General features: G+C 59.5%; 1 protein-coding gene across 1 annotated transcript in view; it reads right to left on the bottom strand.

Annotated features, from left to right (window-relative positions):
• Positions 1 to 15,579, bottom strand: part of LOC126101486 (nascent polypeptide-associated complex subunit alpha, muscle-specific form-like) — an 85,767-nt gene that overhangs the window by 16,679 nt on the left and 53,509 nt on the right. Inside the window, exons 5-6 of the mRNA XM_049912135.1 lie at positions 2,229 to 3,003; positions 1,097 to 1,529 (exon numbers count right to left, since the gene is read on the bottom strand). Coding sequence (XP_049768092.1) covers positions 1,097 to 1,529; positions 2,229 to 3,003 — 1,208 coding nt within the window. The remainder of the gene's footprint in view (positions 1 to 1,096; positions 1,530 to 2,228; positions 3,004 to 15,579) is intronic.

Genomic DNA, 15,579 nt, shown 5'->3' with positions numbered 1-15,579 from the left:
GGCCACAAGGCCCGCCCAGTCCCTATGGCGATGGTCATCGATGGCAGCCCGAATCTCACGCCTCGCCCTGTTGAGGCGGCGCTTCGTCTCGGGCAGCCGCGTAAGCTGCCACTCCCGGAAGAGGCGATTCTTGTTAGTGATCGCCTCGAGGATGTGCGGCGGGAGTTGGCGCGACATCTCACGCGGTCTTCCCGGCCGCCTGGGGGTGGCCGCCTCCGCAGCAGCCAGTGTGTGCCGCGTGAAGAAGGCCAATGCTGCATCAGCCCCTTGCACATCGGGATCGGGCGCGCCCTCAAGGCGGTCAGAGACCTCGACACGAAAGCGTGCCTCGTCTATGCCTCGGAAGTTGTGGCGGTCGGACTGCATGGTTGCACCGATGACGTCCATGTCGAAGACCACCGGGAGGTGATCGGACGACAGGGCGCATCTAACGGTGGCAGACGTGAAGTGCCCAACACCTTTGAGCACGGCGATGTCGAGCACATCTGACTGGCCGCGATGGGGGAAGACTGTGTGCTCATAAGGCCCCAGTACAATAGCGCCATGCCGTTGTGTGGCGCGAAGGAGGCGGCGGCCGCTGGCGTTGGTGAGGCGAGAGTTCCACTGCTGATGCTTGGCATTCAAGTCACCCGCAATGAAGACTCTCCCGGGCAGTGCCAGCAGGGCGTCGACGTCAGCCTCCTGAAGTACTCCCCTCGGCGGCCTATAGGCCGCAACGAAGGTGATAACCCCCGCCGTTGTGGTGACAGCCACCCCAGTGGCCTCCATTGCAGCGAGGGGCGGAAGCTGAACATCATGATGCTTCAGGGACGCCTTGATGTAGATTGCCGTCCCGCCACCGTGGGTCAACCTGTCGGTGCGGTAGCATCGATAGTTGGCCACATTCACGTGGAGTCCCGGCTTCAGGAAGGTCTCGCACACGAGGCAGATGTCAATCGCCTCGTCGCGCAAGAACTCCCTGAATTCTCCTTGTTGGGGGACCAAACTGTTTGCATTAAATGTGCAAACGGTGAGGCCATGGATATGGCGATTATCCATGGCGCGGTGGAGTTGCAACGCCGGCCTGAAGGGCCGACGTGACCGCGGTGACTAGCACCGGGAGTTGCTCGAGCAGCTGACTCAACGACCGCAAGAGCGATCGGAGCTCGGCTGCGTCGGCGGCCAAGGGGGCGGTGGGGGCCTCTGCGGCGGCCTCCACCACTGGGGCGGCCTGTTGCGGCCGATCCGAAGTAGACGGCTGCTGTGGAGCATCAGCAGTCGATCTCGGTTGCGGCACAGCACGAGGTGCCGTCCTCTGCTGCGGCAGAGTGTTGGCGGCAGTCCGTTGCGCAACGGCAGGTGTGGCCCGGCCCGCGCGCCGACGACGCCTGCGCGGGGCGGCAACTCGCGCGCTCTGCGAGGGCGCAGGGGTTGCCACCCCCACGGGCGAAGCCGTGGACGGCGCGGTCGGTTGCTGCGTCTCGCCCTCCGCCTGCGCCGAAGGTCGGGCGGTGGAGGCTGACGGGCCGCCCTTGGTGGCGGCAGCAAAGCTGGTGGACGGGTGCACCTTACGAGAGGGCGCAGCCCCTCCTCTCGGTTGATTTCGGCCCCTTTTAAAGGCCGAACAGCCTCTGTAGCTAGCGACGTGCGTGCCGCCGCAGTTGCAGCACGTCGGCTTGTCTTCCCTGGCAAGCCCACAGGACTTGCTCTCGTGCTGGCCCGCGCACTTCACGCAGCGGGGCTGCATGGAGCAGTAGCGGGAGACATGGTCGAGCCGCTGGCAGGAAAAGCACTGGGCCCTCTTGCCTTTGGCCCGGAGAGGTTCCACCGCTACCTTGACCCGGCCGACCCGTTGCACCTGAAAAATCTTCCGATTTTCCAGGTTGTCAACGAGGACAACCTGGTATAGTGGCATGTCACGGTGCGTGCGCGGGGACTTCATCAGTCCGGTAGACCGGACACCGAAGCCCATGTCCTCGAGCTCCTCGCGAAGGTAGTCCGCACCAAACTTGAGTGGAAGGTGGCGGAAAACCACCTTCAGAAGTTTGAGCGGCTCGGAGGGGTGTGTGTAGCACGGGAGGCCGTCTTTACAGATGGCGTCCATCACCGCGCGGTACTCGTCGTTAGACGACACCGTGACCTTGTAGAGGTCACGGCCAGCGTTCTTGACAGCGGCGGACGGGGCCACCCTGTCCAGTTTGTGCTGGAACTCCTTGTACTCGCCAGCCCATTGGATGACGATAGGCGGCGGCTTCTTTTGGGCAGGCGCCGGGGGCGCGGCGCCATCGTCCAATGCATCTACGCTGGCGCTCGCAAACGCGTTGGCGGTCGGCAGCGGGGTCGGTTGCTGCAGCGCAGCAGCCCTGGCAGTGTGCCGCCGGGGTGGGGCAACAAAACCGTCCTCGTCCGGATGCCGGGAGGCGGCAGGTGGACGAGTGGACCGCCGCGTTGTCTTCGTCGGTTTCTGCTTGGCGGTGCTCCGGGAGGAGCCCGCGATAGTCGTCCCAGACTCTGTGGTGGAGGTGCGGGAGGCCCTAGGGGCCTTCTTCCGCGGCCTCGCTGCGTCAGATGTCTGTGAGGGAGTGTCAGAATCGTCATTTGTCATAGCCCGGCGCTTTCTGGGCGCGCGGGCAGCGTCAGGGTCAGTGTCACGACGCTCTGACTCGGCAATTGCCTCAGCCAGATTTGCGTCGGGCAGATCGACGTCCTCCATCTCGGTGGCCACGGCTAGCGCAGCCACGGGCTCTTCTTGTGTTTCGGGGGCCAGGGGGGCAACCGGGGGCACATCGACCTCTTGAGTGGTCGAGACCAGCGGCGCAACTCCCGCCGAGGCCGCCGCCGCCGGGACCGCAAGCAAATGCGATGTAACCGGCGGGGCTCTCGGTGGCACACCCAACACCTGCTGCCTCGTGTGCGGTAGAGCGGCTGCCGTCTGTATTTTACAGAGGGCGAATATAGCCGCCTCGTCGGCCTCTCGACCAGGGTAGGGGCCCCCATGGGCGAGTTTATTCATAAGGATGAACACTCGTTCACGAGTGCGCGCGGCATGATCCGAAGAGTCAGTCCTGTCGTAGTCAGGTGTCGAAAGCCGGTTCGTCATAAGTGGGGGGCCGGATGGGGCCGCCGCCGGGAGCAACTCAGTCGCCTGAGCTGACCCCGACGAGCGGCGATCCGCCACACCCTTCGCTCGATCGTCAAACACGTCCTCTCGCCTCGACATCGCAACTCGGAGTGGAGTGGCAGTAGTGGAGTGGGGCGGCGCCGCCAGGGGTGGGGGTCCTTTATGCTCTCGGGTGCGGCGGCCGGTTGCGCTCGCGGCCCATTGGTCGGCGGCCGCAACGGGGCGAGCTGATAAAGGTGCGGCGGCGGGGCGCGCTGGGTGCCACTGTGTGGGGAGACGCTGACTAGAGCGGAGCGCTTGCTACTGGTGTTGCTGCCGTACGTTCACGTTCTTGTTTGAGATGCCGCCCAAGACTAGCGGGAAGGCCGCCAAGAAGGCTGGCAAGGCTCAGAAGAACATTTCGAAGGGCGACAAGAAGAAGAAGCGCAAGAGGAAGGAGAGCTATGCCATCTACATCTACAAGGTGCTGAAGCAGGTGCACCCTGACACGGGCATCTCGTCGAAGGCGATGAGCATCATGAACAGCTTCGTGAACGACATTTTCGAGCGCATCGCGGCCGAGGCGTCCCGCCTGGCGCACTACAACAAGCGCTCGACCATCACGTCCCGCGAGATCCAGACCGCTGTGCGGCTGTTGCTGCCTGGCGAGCTGGCCAAGCACGCCGTGAGCGAGGGCACGAAGGCGGTGACCAAGTACACGAGCTCCAAGTAAGGAGGTGGCTCTGGAATGGAAGGAGAGAAGGCTCCTCCGTTGCGAGAGCGGCAAAAACGGCCCTTTTCAGGGCCACCAAATGGCCTTTGCGGGAAGGGCGGAATTGTTGTTGTTGTTGTTGTTGTTTTGTGTGTGTGTGAGTGGGTGGACGGCGGCAATAGCTACCGCTTTGGTTGCGACGCGACGGGGTGGGGTGGCCGATGCGATGAATTTGATTGATGGGGGCGCGTCGCGTGTTGCGGGGTACGGCCACGGTGTGACGTGGAATGGAGGCACGTGCGCACAACTCGTTGGTGTTACCTGTCTGCGAGGTGGGGGAAGTGCGATCGGTGATGTGTCCTTTGGATGGAGGTGCCGGTTAGTTACGTGACGGATGGAAACGAAACGCGATTGTTGGGAATGTCAGTGTGTAACGACGGCCGTTTTTTTTTTTTTCGGGTCGGTTTGCACGCCATACATGGCGAGGGTGAGATGTGTCTGTAAATGCTGCAGCGTGGAGGCGTGTGAGTGACGCTTAAATGAACGCGCATTGAGACACCAATGTGTATTGCATTGTACGGGCGACACGCACGATGATGTACCTTTCCCTCCGACTGTGATTTCGATAGTCGTGTCTGTGTCTGCTTGTGCGTACGACGCACGCACACCGACGTCGTCATTGAAGATGCATGCACGCGTGTCCAGTCCAGTGCAGTACAGTAGAGTAAGCGCGACGCTAGAAGACGACGGTCGCTTTGGCGAATGTGCGCACACGTGTTTGTGTGTGTCGGTGATGTGGTCCGATCCGTCGCCTCTGGGAAACTGTCGATCGGCGCGGTACACCGGCATCACGCAACGGACGTCTTGAACACCCGTCATACGGTCGCGCTGAGAACGGTTACCGAAAGGTGAACCTCTGATCGGTCGAATGTCTGGGCAGAACGTGAGGAGAGAATGGTGGAGGAAAGGACAGAGGGGAAAAAAAAAAGAGAGAGAGAAGAAAAAAAAAACGGATAAAAAGAAACCAAACAAAACGGAGAAACGCAGTGTAGAGCAACGGAACGTTCCCGTGTCGGAGGTGTATTGTAGCCGCACTGAAATGCGTGTAACGGCGCGGCGGCAAGTGTCTGCCGTGGTGAACGTTACCTTTGACGGCTGAATTGTGCGTTGCGTTGCTTTGCTTTCCCGGATGTGTATGTAACGTTCGTTGAGATGGTTCTGAGGAAGAATGTACGACAGTGCCCGTGCCGTCTATGTTCGTGTGCAAAGCCATTGTGTGTGTACGGAATGATGTCTGTAGGTGTTAGTGAACATGTTTTACCAGTGGGGGAAATGGATCGTGGATGGTTGCCGTCACGGTCGAGACACCGCACGCACGCACCCTCCCTCCCTCCCTCCCTACATGAAGGTGTCGAGAAAGTGTGTTAACCGGGGTCTGTTTGTCTTTCGTTAAAGGGAAGGGACGAGAGAGAGAGAGAGAGAGAGAGAGAGAGAGAGAGAGAGAAGCGAAGTGGGATAGTGCGTTCATTTTGTGTGTGTGTGTGTGTGTGTGTGTGTGTGTGTGTTGTTTTGAGAATTGCGTCCGGGAATGGCGGTGGGCGTGCCCTGCATGTGGCCCGGAAGGCTGTTCGTTTCGCGGTAGTGTGTGGACAGGGGAGGGGCACGCGTAACGCTGCCGGCATGGCATGGCATTCGGGAGATGGGAGGGGGCAAACGAAGAAAACGAGACGCGGAGGCTATAAAGACGGGGAGGGGCGCGGTGTGGGTGGCTTGCGCTGCGCTCGGCTGGCGCGTGCGGCGTTGTTTTTGTGCAAAAGAAGAGAAAACGAATGGGTTGCCGGGAGGGGGCCGTTGTGGTGTAGCCGCAGACGCGGCTGTCAGTGAACGTGGTGAGACCCGACGGATGCGGGAGGGGCGGGGGCGGGGGCGGGGAAAACACTAGAAGAAAGAAGGAGAAAAACGCTGCTGCAACCAACATAAAATGAGGCCTTTTGTAACCTGCCAGAAACAAAACAACAACAAAAAAAAAAGGTCTATCAACATTGAATGTAAATGGAAACGGACCCAAGTGTAACCTCCCCGCACAAATAGTCGTAAGTAAGTAAGTGAGTGAGTGAGTGAGTGAATGATGATAAAAATGTGCCAGAATGTTGTTAACGTCCCTAGAAAATGAACGAACGAAGATTGATGAGAAACGCGCGATAATATTGATGAATGGAAATAATGAACGATGAACATCTCAACAGACGTAGTTGAAAACCCGATAAACGTTGTAAGGGCAGCGCTGGCTGACCTTCGGCCCTGTATTCTGAGACGTCCCCCTTTGAACAACAATGTATACAAAACTGTGCTTAAACTGACACACAATATTTTGAGCGCAACGCAATCTGACTATCAAAGATCCCTGCAAAAGAATGGCCCTGAGTAACATTAAAGTACACCTTTCGGAAATCACTTACCTCACAAAAATCTTCATTACTCGAACTACTGCAATACAGCGAGCACCACTGCTGCCAGCTAAATAAGAGATTCAAACTACGGAGGGCACTAACTACTGATAGGGATAGTTAGCAAAGTAAAGATGTTTAATAGAGAACAACAAACAATGTATTTACCCTTAATATCATCATCACCAGTCATAATATATGTAATTTGAAAAGTCCGCCATCTCTCTCCTCACATGCACCAGTGCTGGCGGCTCACCCCTAACTGCGCAACGCTACGCGCTGTTCACATCCAGCTATAGCAGTTCATGACAACAATGCAAACTAGCCACAGACTGCACACAGCACAGGCATTGATTTTTCACGCAGAGCGCTACGTGGCATTACCAGTATAAAAATCTAAACAAACAGCCTACGTACAAATTAGAATAAAAAGAGCAAAAGATCGTTACGTCAATAAAAAAAAAAAACAAAAAGACAAAAGAGAAAACAAACTGCATCTACATGTGCTCTTAACTGTAGATACCTGTACACAGCTTCGTGCAATGAATGCCGGCTCACACATTTAATTTTGATTGTTGGAGGAAATGCGTAGGAAATATTCTTTAAATGGAAATGAATGGTTGTACTTTAAAAAAGTTAGTTTGGAAACAAAGTATTATTGGGGCATTTTGTTGTGAAGAAAATAGTTACAATTGACATACATTATTAGATTTGCGCAATGCAGCTTCATTACCTTACCTTTAATAACAATATGCATCGTCCCGAACGGAGACCAGAGTCGCGAGAAGAGCACGCCGCCGCCCGCTCAGTAGAATCGTCCACTCGCTAATACTGTCGACTGACTACTACCTCTCCCGACCCGCCACATATAGATGACAACTGTTCCTGCCGACCCGCTACGTGCTACTAGTGTCGTGTGGCGCAGACTAGCGACGATAAGAAACTCTCTGGTCAGAGATTGTGTCGTGCCTCGCCATCGCTGGTAATGAGTACATACGTGTTTGAGCGTGCGTACCGGAACACGCAGTGCGGAGCCAGAGACTGTGTTGTCGAGGCCGTCGACGCAGTGCATGTCGGTCGGTCGAGTGCGTGCGGGAGGGCAGAGAGGCAGCGTCGGCACGGAGATGCACGCACGGGGGCTGCGGCGTGGCGCGTTTGCGGTAGGCGCCTTTGGTGGCAACGGCCGGGACAAGCAGCGGTGTATGGTGTGGTGCGGGCCGGACAGGGGCGGTGGAGGAGGAGGAGGAGGAGGAGGCGGCGGCGCGACGATGGCATTGGGGCGGAAACGGGGACGGCGACGGCGGATGTTGAGAGGCGTCACGCGCGGACCGACACAGACGCACAGATGGATAGGTAGGAAGAAGAAGGGGCGGCTGGTGAGTGCAATTTAGGCGGTAGACACAAGAGGTCGGCACGGCATTTGCGTGATGTGGCGTTGTGACGGGGTGTGCTCGCGTGCCTCGTTTTGTTGATGCGCGCAGGAAGATGTGCAGAGCAGCGGCGGGCGGCTCGGTTCGGTTTGGCCCGGCGGGCCGCGCTGTTGTCGCGGACGTGAGCGCCCCCTGGCGGGTGGCCGGAGGCGGCGCGGCGTGTTGGACGTGTGGCTGGCGGCAGTGCACAATTGCGAGTGGCTGGCGGTGTGGCGGTTGGCGCGTCGGGCGGCCGAGAGAGAGGAGAGGTATGTGTTTGCGGGCGCCTTTGCTGCGCGGCGTCGTGCAGGGAGGGCGGGCGCTTGTCGACTGTGTGACTGTGTGGCGAATTGGCGGCGTTGTGCTCCGGCCGAAGGCGTCGGAAAGGAGAGTTGGTCGTGATGTCATGTCGCGCCGTGTCATGTTTGCGAAACGGCTGCCGCACAGGTGTGGTGGTAGCGAGCCGGTCGGTGTCAGTGCGATGGGAATGTGCGTTTGGCGGTTTCGGTGTGCTTTTTGCGGCGTGAGAGTGGGGCGGGCGGGCAGGCTTTTGCTGTTGTTGGTTCCTTGTGTCTTGTGTGTAGCTTGATGGCAACGTGGAAGGACGCCGGTTTCGAGCCGTGCGTGTGGTTGTCGACGTTGACTGGTTGGGGTGTGCCGTTGCACGTGCGTGTTTGGGTCGTTGGTGTGGTTTTGGCTGGCTGGCTGTGTGTACGGGAAGGGGGAGGCGGCGGTGGATAGTGCAGTAGTTGTGTCGTTGCCACGGGCGTCGGGTGCGGCTGTGCGTAGTGGCGGAAAGGTGTCGGTTGCGGGAAGCGAGGCCGTCGTTGGCGGTGTCGCGTGACTTTGTGAATCGAGTGGGGCGGGGAAAGGAGCAGCGGTGCCGCTGCGTCGTGGCCGTTAGCCAGAGGCTGTGCTTTGATAGTTTTGTGGACGGTTCGTGCGAGGCGATTTGTTGCCTGCCCTATGTTTGAGACGACGACTGGTTGGTGGCGTGCGCGCGAGCGAAGTGGCGGTGTGCGTTTCCCGTGTCGACTGCCGACTGCCGACAGGTGCGCCGTCGGTGGGGTGGGTGGCCGGCCGGCACAAGTAGAGGCGGCGGCGTCGTTGCGGTGTGTTTGTGTTGTCGGCGACAGCTGTTTGTGCGGTGCGTGTGAATGGTGGTGCAAACGTGTGCTGGCGTTGAGGCTGCGACCGCGGCGTGTTGTTGGTTGATGTTGAACAGCGGCTGTGTGCGGTGGTGGTGGTGCCGCACGTGCATCCGGCCCGGCGCGGAAAGCGCAGTTGCGGCGGCCCTTCGGTGCCAGCCACGTCGCGTGAGCGGCGGGTTGCTCTGGTCGACACGTGGTGCTCTGGTTTGTTGTTTGGTGCCCTTTGGCCGGTGGGTGGTCCGTGTGTCTCGGTATCTGGTCGTGGTCGTGCTGCCCGTTTGTCTGTGGCTTCGGCGACCTTTACACCCAAAGTGTGGCGCCCGAAGGTGTGAACCAACGTAATCCGACCTCGGCGCTTAAGCTCTAAGCCTAAGCTGAGCGAACCGAACCGAACCGAACCGAACCGAACCGAACCTGTAGCGTAGCGTTAGCGTGAGGTGAGGTGCGGTGAGGTCAGCCTCAGCGCCAAGTAAGCTAAGCTGTCCGGCCGTGAGGTGGGTGGGTAGGTAGGTAGGTAGGTAGGTAGGTAGGTAGGTAGGTGCGGCTGCTGCGGCCACCTGACGGCTGACGTGTTTGAATGCTTAACCTAAGTTTGAGGCTTAACCTAACCCAAGTGGCCTTAACCTAACCTAACCTAACCTAACCTAACCTAACCTAACCTCTGACGCCCGACGTGTGTTTGAATGCTTAACCTAAGTTTGACGCTTAACCTAACACCGACCCTTAACCTAACCCAAGTGCCCTTAACCTAACCCACGTCCACCGAACCTAACCGAGACGTGTGAACCTAATGTCTAACTCGTCACGCGTGATGTTGGCTGTCGTGTGTGCTGACGGCAGATTGGGTTGGTCTGTAGTTGCGGATTTCGGTTTGCCTCGGGCGAGGGGTTGGCTCGTAAGCGGCGAGGGGCGCTCCGGCGGAGCATGTTGCTTTGCAGGCGGCGCCCGTTTTTGCGGCGGGCACAATTGAAATTGTTGGGAAACGAACGAAAGGGCTGTGAATGTTGGCGGGCGAGAGGAGGAGGACGTGGCCCGACGGCTGCGGGCCGATCGGGAAACGGTGGGAGGGCGATGGGGCGGCGGAGGTGCGTTTGCACGGCCGTCATCGCCGCACGCCTCCGCTTGTGTGGCTGTGGCGCCGGCCGCGCTGGCCGGGCTGCCGCGGCGACGGTGTGGGGCTTTTGCCGAAGGTTTGGCCATTGTGGCGGGTCGTCGGCTGGGGCTGTGGGGGCGGCATTTGGGCGTGGGCGGCGATTCTCGGCGGGCCGACCCAGGCTGTAGCGCGCGGTGGCTGCAGTTTGGCCGTGGTTTGCGGCGCTGCCGTGGCGACTGGTTGGCGACTGTGGTGTGGCTGTGTGTAGCCCCATCCTCGGTGGTTTGAAAGGCGCGGGTGGTTGTGGCGCAGGTGTGGGGCTGCTCCGCACAGGCTGTCGGACGTTGGGCGGTAGCAAGCGCTCCATCCGCTTACTTAAGGCTAACTTATATTAGCTGCTTGGTGCAGAGTTTACCTTGCGGCATTTTCTGCTTCTGCTGAGGTGTCATGTGGGTATGTTGTCATCTTTATTTAATGTGTAACATCAGTGTGTGCGGGACGTCATGTTTTCATCAGGTGTTGGGCTTCCTTTGGGCGTCAGGGTATGAAGGGGGATGGCAGTGCTTTTCTGCTTCAAGTCTTCATCTGTCGAGCATGGCCACTGGTCGTCGATAGCGGTCTCTGGGATTAGCAGGAGCTCCCAGCGCTCTGATGAGGGGGTTCGTAGAAACCCTCGTCCGGGTATAGAACCGTCTGGCACTCTTCTTGTGCCTTTCCAGCACGGTGTCCTCGTCGGCTGCCTCGTGGAGGTATTCATGGGGGAACTGCGAGTGCACATGGAAGACCCGCCGCAGGATCTTGTTTTGCAGACTCTGGAGGCGTTGAAGATGTGTCCTCGCTGCACAGCCCCAGACCTCGCACGCATAATCAAACAGCGGGCGGAGGTAGAGGCGAAAGATGAGAAGGCCATTCGCCGGCGTCAGCTCAGAGTGTTCATTGAGGAATGGGTAGAGAGCGCCCATCCGTTGAATAACCTTGAGCCTCACGTCATCAATGTGAGGCTTCCAGGTCAACCTCTTGTCCAGGAGGACCCCCAGGTAGCGGACGGTGTCACTCCACGGAATTTCGACGTCGTAGAGGCGGAGTCGTCGTTCCGGTGCAGTCCTCTTCCTCGTGAAGACAATGGCCTGCGTCTTCGCTGGATTAAATGCAATGCGCCATTTCGCAGCCCAATCTTGCAAGGCGTGACAAGCTGCTTGAAGGCGAGGGATCAGCACCTCGCGCCACCGACTTCTAGAGAACAACATCGTGTCGTCCGCGTACACAGCTTTTTCGACCCGTGGAGGTGTTGGCAGGTCCGACGTAAACAAGCAGTAGAGGACCGGTCCGAGTACGGAGCCTTGAGGGACGCCAGCTCGGATAGGGCGGGCGTTGGAGAGGCGATCTTCTACTCGTACAGCAAAGGTGCGGTGTTCCAAGTAGGACGCAATCAGACGGACGTAGGCCTTCGGGAATTGCAGTCGGTGTAGTTTCCATAAGAGTCCCTGGTGCCACACGCTATCGAACGCCTTCTTGACGTCGAAGAGGACTGCCCCACAATAGTCGCGCTGGTTGAACGTCTGGGCGATATATTCAACAGCCCGAAGGATCTGCATCGTGGTGGAGTGGCCACTGCGAAAGCCGAACTGTTCCGGCGGCATGATTTCCTCAGCATCGATGTGGACTTGTAGCCGGCGAAGCAAGAGCCTCTCGAACAGTTTGCTGAGATGGGGTAGCAAGCTGATCGGCCTATAGCTGGATGGGTGGCGGCGGTCTTTTCCAGGCTTAGGTACTGCCACCACGATGGAATGCTTCCAGGCGCGTGGATAATTCGCAGTTCGCAGGATCCACGAAAAGATGGCTGCCAGATACACAATCGCCGTCCAGGGCAGCTGCTTCAGGACCAAACCTGGGATGGCATCGACACCAGGGGCTTTGTTGGCAGGCAGCGTCCGCAAGCCCTCTTTAACTTCCTGAGGCGTGACAGGCGGAATAGGGTCGGCTTCCTCCTCCACATCTTGAAGCAGCGCCTCCACGTCGCGTTCAATACGTGCAACCCGTTGGGGGTCAACTCCCTCGTCGAGCGGGCGAAAGTTGGCTTCGAAGGCATCAGCCAATGCATTCGCCTTATCATCGGGCCGGAAGACATCACCAGCAGCCGTTGCAAGAGGCGGAATCCGGGTGCGTCGTTGTGTGAAGAAGCGGATTGACTGGAAATTCATCGGGTCAGGCGTGAACGATCGAAGTTTCTCAGCCCATCGCTGATTCCTATGGGCGATGAGCCTGGCCTTAATGTCCCGCCGGAGGAGGTTGATGTGCCGCTTGAGGTCTCGATTCCTGGTAATCCGCCACTCACGACACAGCCGATTGCGCAGCCGGATCGAGTCCAAGATGTCTGGAGGCAGTCCTGGAGCGGGGACGGTGGTAGGTTTCGGCGGAGGCGTAGCATGGACGAGCGCATCCGTAACGTCAGCAACGAAGTGGTCGATGGAATCACCGTTGATGTCTTCTGCAGCACGCACGGTGTCAATGGAGTGGGTAAGCCGATCCTGGAAGCTGGTCCAGTTCGTTCGTCGGTAGTTGAGGCAGCCGGAGGAATGGTCCGGGGCAACTTGGAGGGTGAAGAGCACTGGGAGGTGGTTCGAATTCAGTGCATGGACCACCTCAGCTGTCAGATGCTGCGGAAGACCCTTGGTGATGGCCACATCAAGCACGTCCGGGCGGCCGTTGGACGGGTAACAGGTCGGCTCTTCCGGGCCACAAACATACGATTGTGCTTCCTCGGTGGCACGGAGAAGAAGGCGTCCACTCCAGTTGGTGGCCTGAGAATTCCAAGCAGCATGCTTGGAATTCAGGTCCCCAGCGATGAAAAGGCGTCCAGGCATGCGGAGCAGCGCTCGAGCATCTTCGAGGTCCAGTACTCTTCTCGGGCTGCGATAGACCGCAACAAAGGTGACGGGTCCTGTGTTCGTTTCCACAACGACTGCTGTAGCCTCGATGAGTCCCGTTGCCGGCGGTTGGATCTCATGATGCCGGATAGATCTGCGTATGAAGATGGCCGTCCCTCCTCCTCTCGTCAGCCGGTCCGTCCGGTAGCAACAGTAGTTAGGGATGTTGCTACGAATCCCAGGCTTTAAGAATGTTTCACAGACCATGCATATATCAACGTTATAGTCCGTCAAGAATTGTTGCAATTCAGGCACATCATGGGTGAGACCATCGGCATTATATGCCACAATCCTCAAGTCGTCAAGCCGTCTAATCCTGGCCATGACTGACGGCGGAAGCTGCTGCTGTTGCTGCCGGGAAGGCCCTGGTGAGTGTCGCCGGGAGGCGCGGCGCGGCGGCGCGCAGAGTGGCGGCCGCTCTCTCGGCCGTCCGCGCCCGCCCGCGACACTGGCTGGGCCTGTGCGTCGAGGCGGCTATTCCTCTGCTGTGCGCTCCGCTCGCTGCGTGTCTCCTCTCGCTCTCGCTGCTCGCTGTGTGTTAACGCGCGTCGTCGAAATGGCAGATCAGGCGGCTACGAACGAGACTGCTGCGGCACCCGCCGCCACCGGCACTACGAAGAAGGCAAAGTCTGCGTCGTCTGCGAAGAAGCCGCGCGCCAAGCCTGCGCACCCGCGCACCTCTGAGATGGTGACGGCCGCCATCAAGAGTCTGAAGGAGCGCGGCGGATCGTCGCTGCAGGCGATCAAGAAGTACATTGCCGCGCACTACAAGCTGGACGCGGAGAAGCTGGCGCCGTTTATCAAGAAGTACCTCAAGTCGGCCGTGGTGGCGGGCGAGCTGGTGCAGACGAAGGGGAAGGGCGCGTCCGGCTCTTTCAAGCTTGCCGGCGCCGGCGGCGGGGCGGCTGAGGGCGGCAAGGCTCGTGCTGGCGGTGCCAAGAAGAAGCGCGCCGCTCCGGCCAGCAAGGAGAAGAAGGGCGCCCGTGCGGCCGGCGCAAAGAAGGCTGGTGGCGTGAAGGCGGCGACTGGTCGGAAGGCGGGCGCCGCCAAGAAGGCGTCTGCGGCGTCGGCCGCTCCCGCCGGTGCGAAGAAGGCGGCTGCTGCCAAGCCGGCCAAGGCCAAGTCGCCGTCGAAGGCGAAGAAGGCCGCCAAGGTTCCGACGAAGAAGCCGAAGGCGCCGCGCCCGAAGAAGGCGACGACGCCGTCTAAGGCGAAGGCGTCGCCCAAGAAGAAGAAGTAGAGGAGAAGAAGAAAGGAATGGGAAAGGAAGGGTTGGCGGATGACTCCGTCGTCCCCACCCCCCGTCCCCGTCGTCTAGTGGCGCGCAAGAGACGCGCGGCCCAAAACGGCCCTTCTCAGGGCCATCAAAGCACGTCGGGAAGGTTTTGATTGTCGTGTTTGTGTTGCGGTGTGGTTGCGTCGTCTGGCGTTTCTGTATGCCCGTGTGTGGATACTGTTTGCGTGCCGTGGTGGTTGGATTGCGGGGGGTCGGTGGCGGGTGCGGGCGGCGGTAGCGGTTGATTGTCGCCGTTTTTGGTCGCGGCCGGCCGACGGTTGTTGGTTTGTGTCATGTTGTTTGAATACTTTGGTTTGCCTGCCTTCTTCTTCTCGGACGTGTCTTGTCTTGTGTGTGTTCTTGCAACGGGGGCGGGGGACGCTGAGATGTGGAAAGGGTCGGTGGCGTTGGACTTGCCTGGCTTTTTTGTTTGTTTTTCTTTTCTTTTCGAAACGAAGCGGCGGCCGGCCGTGTGGTTGACGGCGTCGGCCGATGGGTTATTGTGCGCTTTGAGCGCCGCGCCGGGGAGGGATGATGTTGATTGTTGCGCGCGCCAGCAAGCTGGCAGAGAGAGCGGCTGTGGCGGACGGACGGGAAGTGGAAGTGGTGTGTTTTGTCTTTGGTTCTGTGGTTGTGGGGCGAGAGGCGACCGACAAAGTTTGCTCGCGACGGAGTGATGTTAGTGGCCCTTAAAAGGGCCGTTTTGTTTGTTGCGTGCGTGGGCGGTGCCCAGCGGCTGGCGCGGTGTTTAGGCGCGCTCGCCGCGGATGCGGCGCGCGAGCTGGATGTCCTTGGGCATGATGGTGACGCGCTTGGCGTGGATTGCGCACAGGTTGGTGTCTTCGAAGAGGCCGACGAGGTAGGCCTCGCTGGCCTCCTGCAGGGCCATGACCGCGGAGCTCTGGAAGCGCAGGTCGGTCTTGAAGTCCTGGGCGATCTCGCGCACTAGGCGCTGGAATGGCAGCTTGCGGATGAGCAGCTCTGTGCTCTTCTGGTAGCGCCTGATTTCTCGCAGGGCGACGGTGCCCGGCCTGTAGCGGTGGGGCTTCTTGACGCCGCCGGTGGCGGGCGCGCTCTTCCTCGCCGCCTTGGTGGCGAGCTGTTTGCGCGGCGCCTTTCCGCCGGTGGACTTGCGGGCCGTTTGCTTTGTGCGGGCCATAGCGGTAGCGGTAGCGGAGCGGCGTGGAGGCGAGGTGCTGCGTCGGGTGCTGCCTTGACGACACGGGCGCGCGCCAGCCACCGTGGTGCGCTTATATGCCCTCGGTTGCGCGTGGTGGGGGGAGGGCGGGCCAGAGTCTATATAGGGGGGCTGGCGCGTGCGCTGGGCGCAGACCGTAGCCGACTCGCTAGCGCCGGGTGAGGAGCCAGCCGCTGCAGCAGACGTTTTGCTTGCCTGAGCTTTTTTGAGGATTTAGAAGAGATGACTGGCCGCGGCAAGGGAGGAAAGGGGCTCGGCAAGGGTGGCGCCAAGCGGCACCGCAAGGT

This window comes from Schistocerca cancellata, chromosome 9 (genome assembly GCF_023864275.1).
Source record: "Schistocerca cancellata isolate TAMUIC-IGC-003103 chromosome 9, iqSchCanc2.1, whole genome shotgun sequence".
Lineage (NCBI taxonomy): Eukaryota > Metazoa > Arthropoda > Insecta > Orthoptera > Acrididae > Schistocerca > Schistocerca cancellata.
Note: the sequence above shows the minus strand (reverse complement) of the source record. Positions and strands in the feature narration are given on the sequence as shown.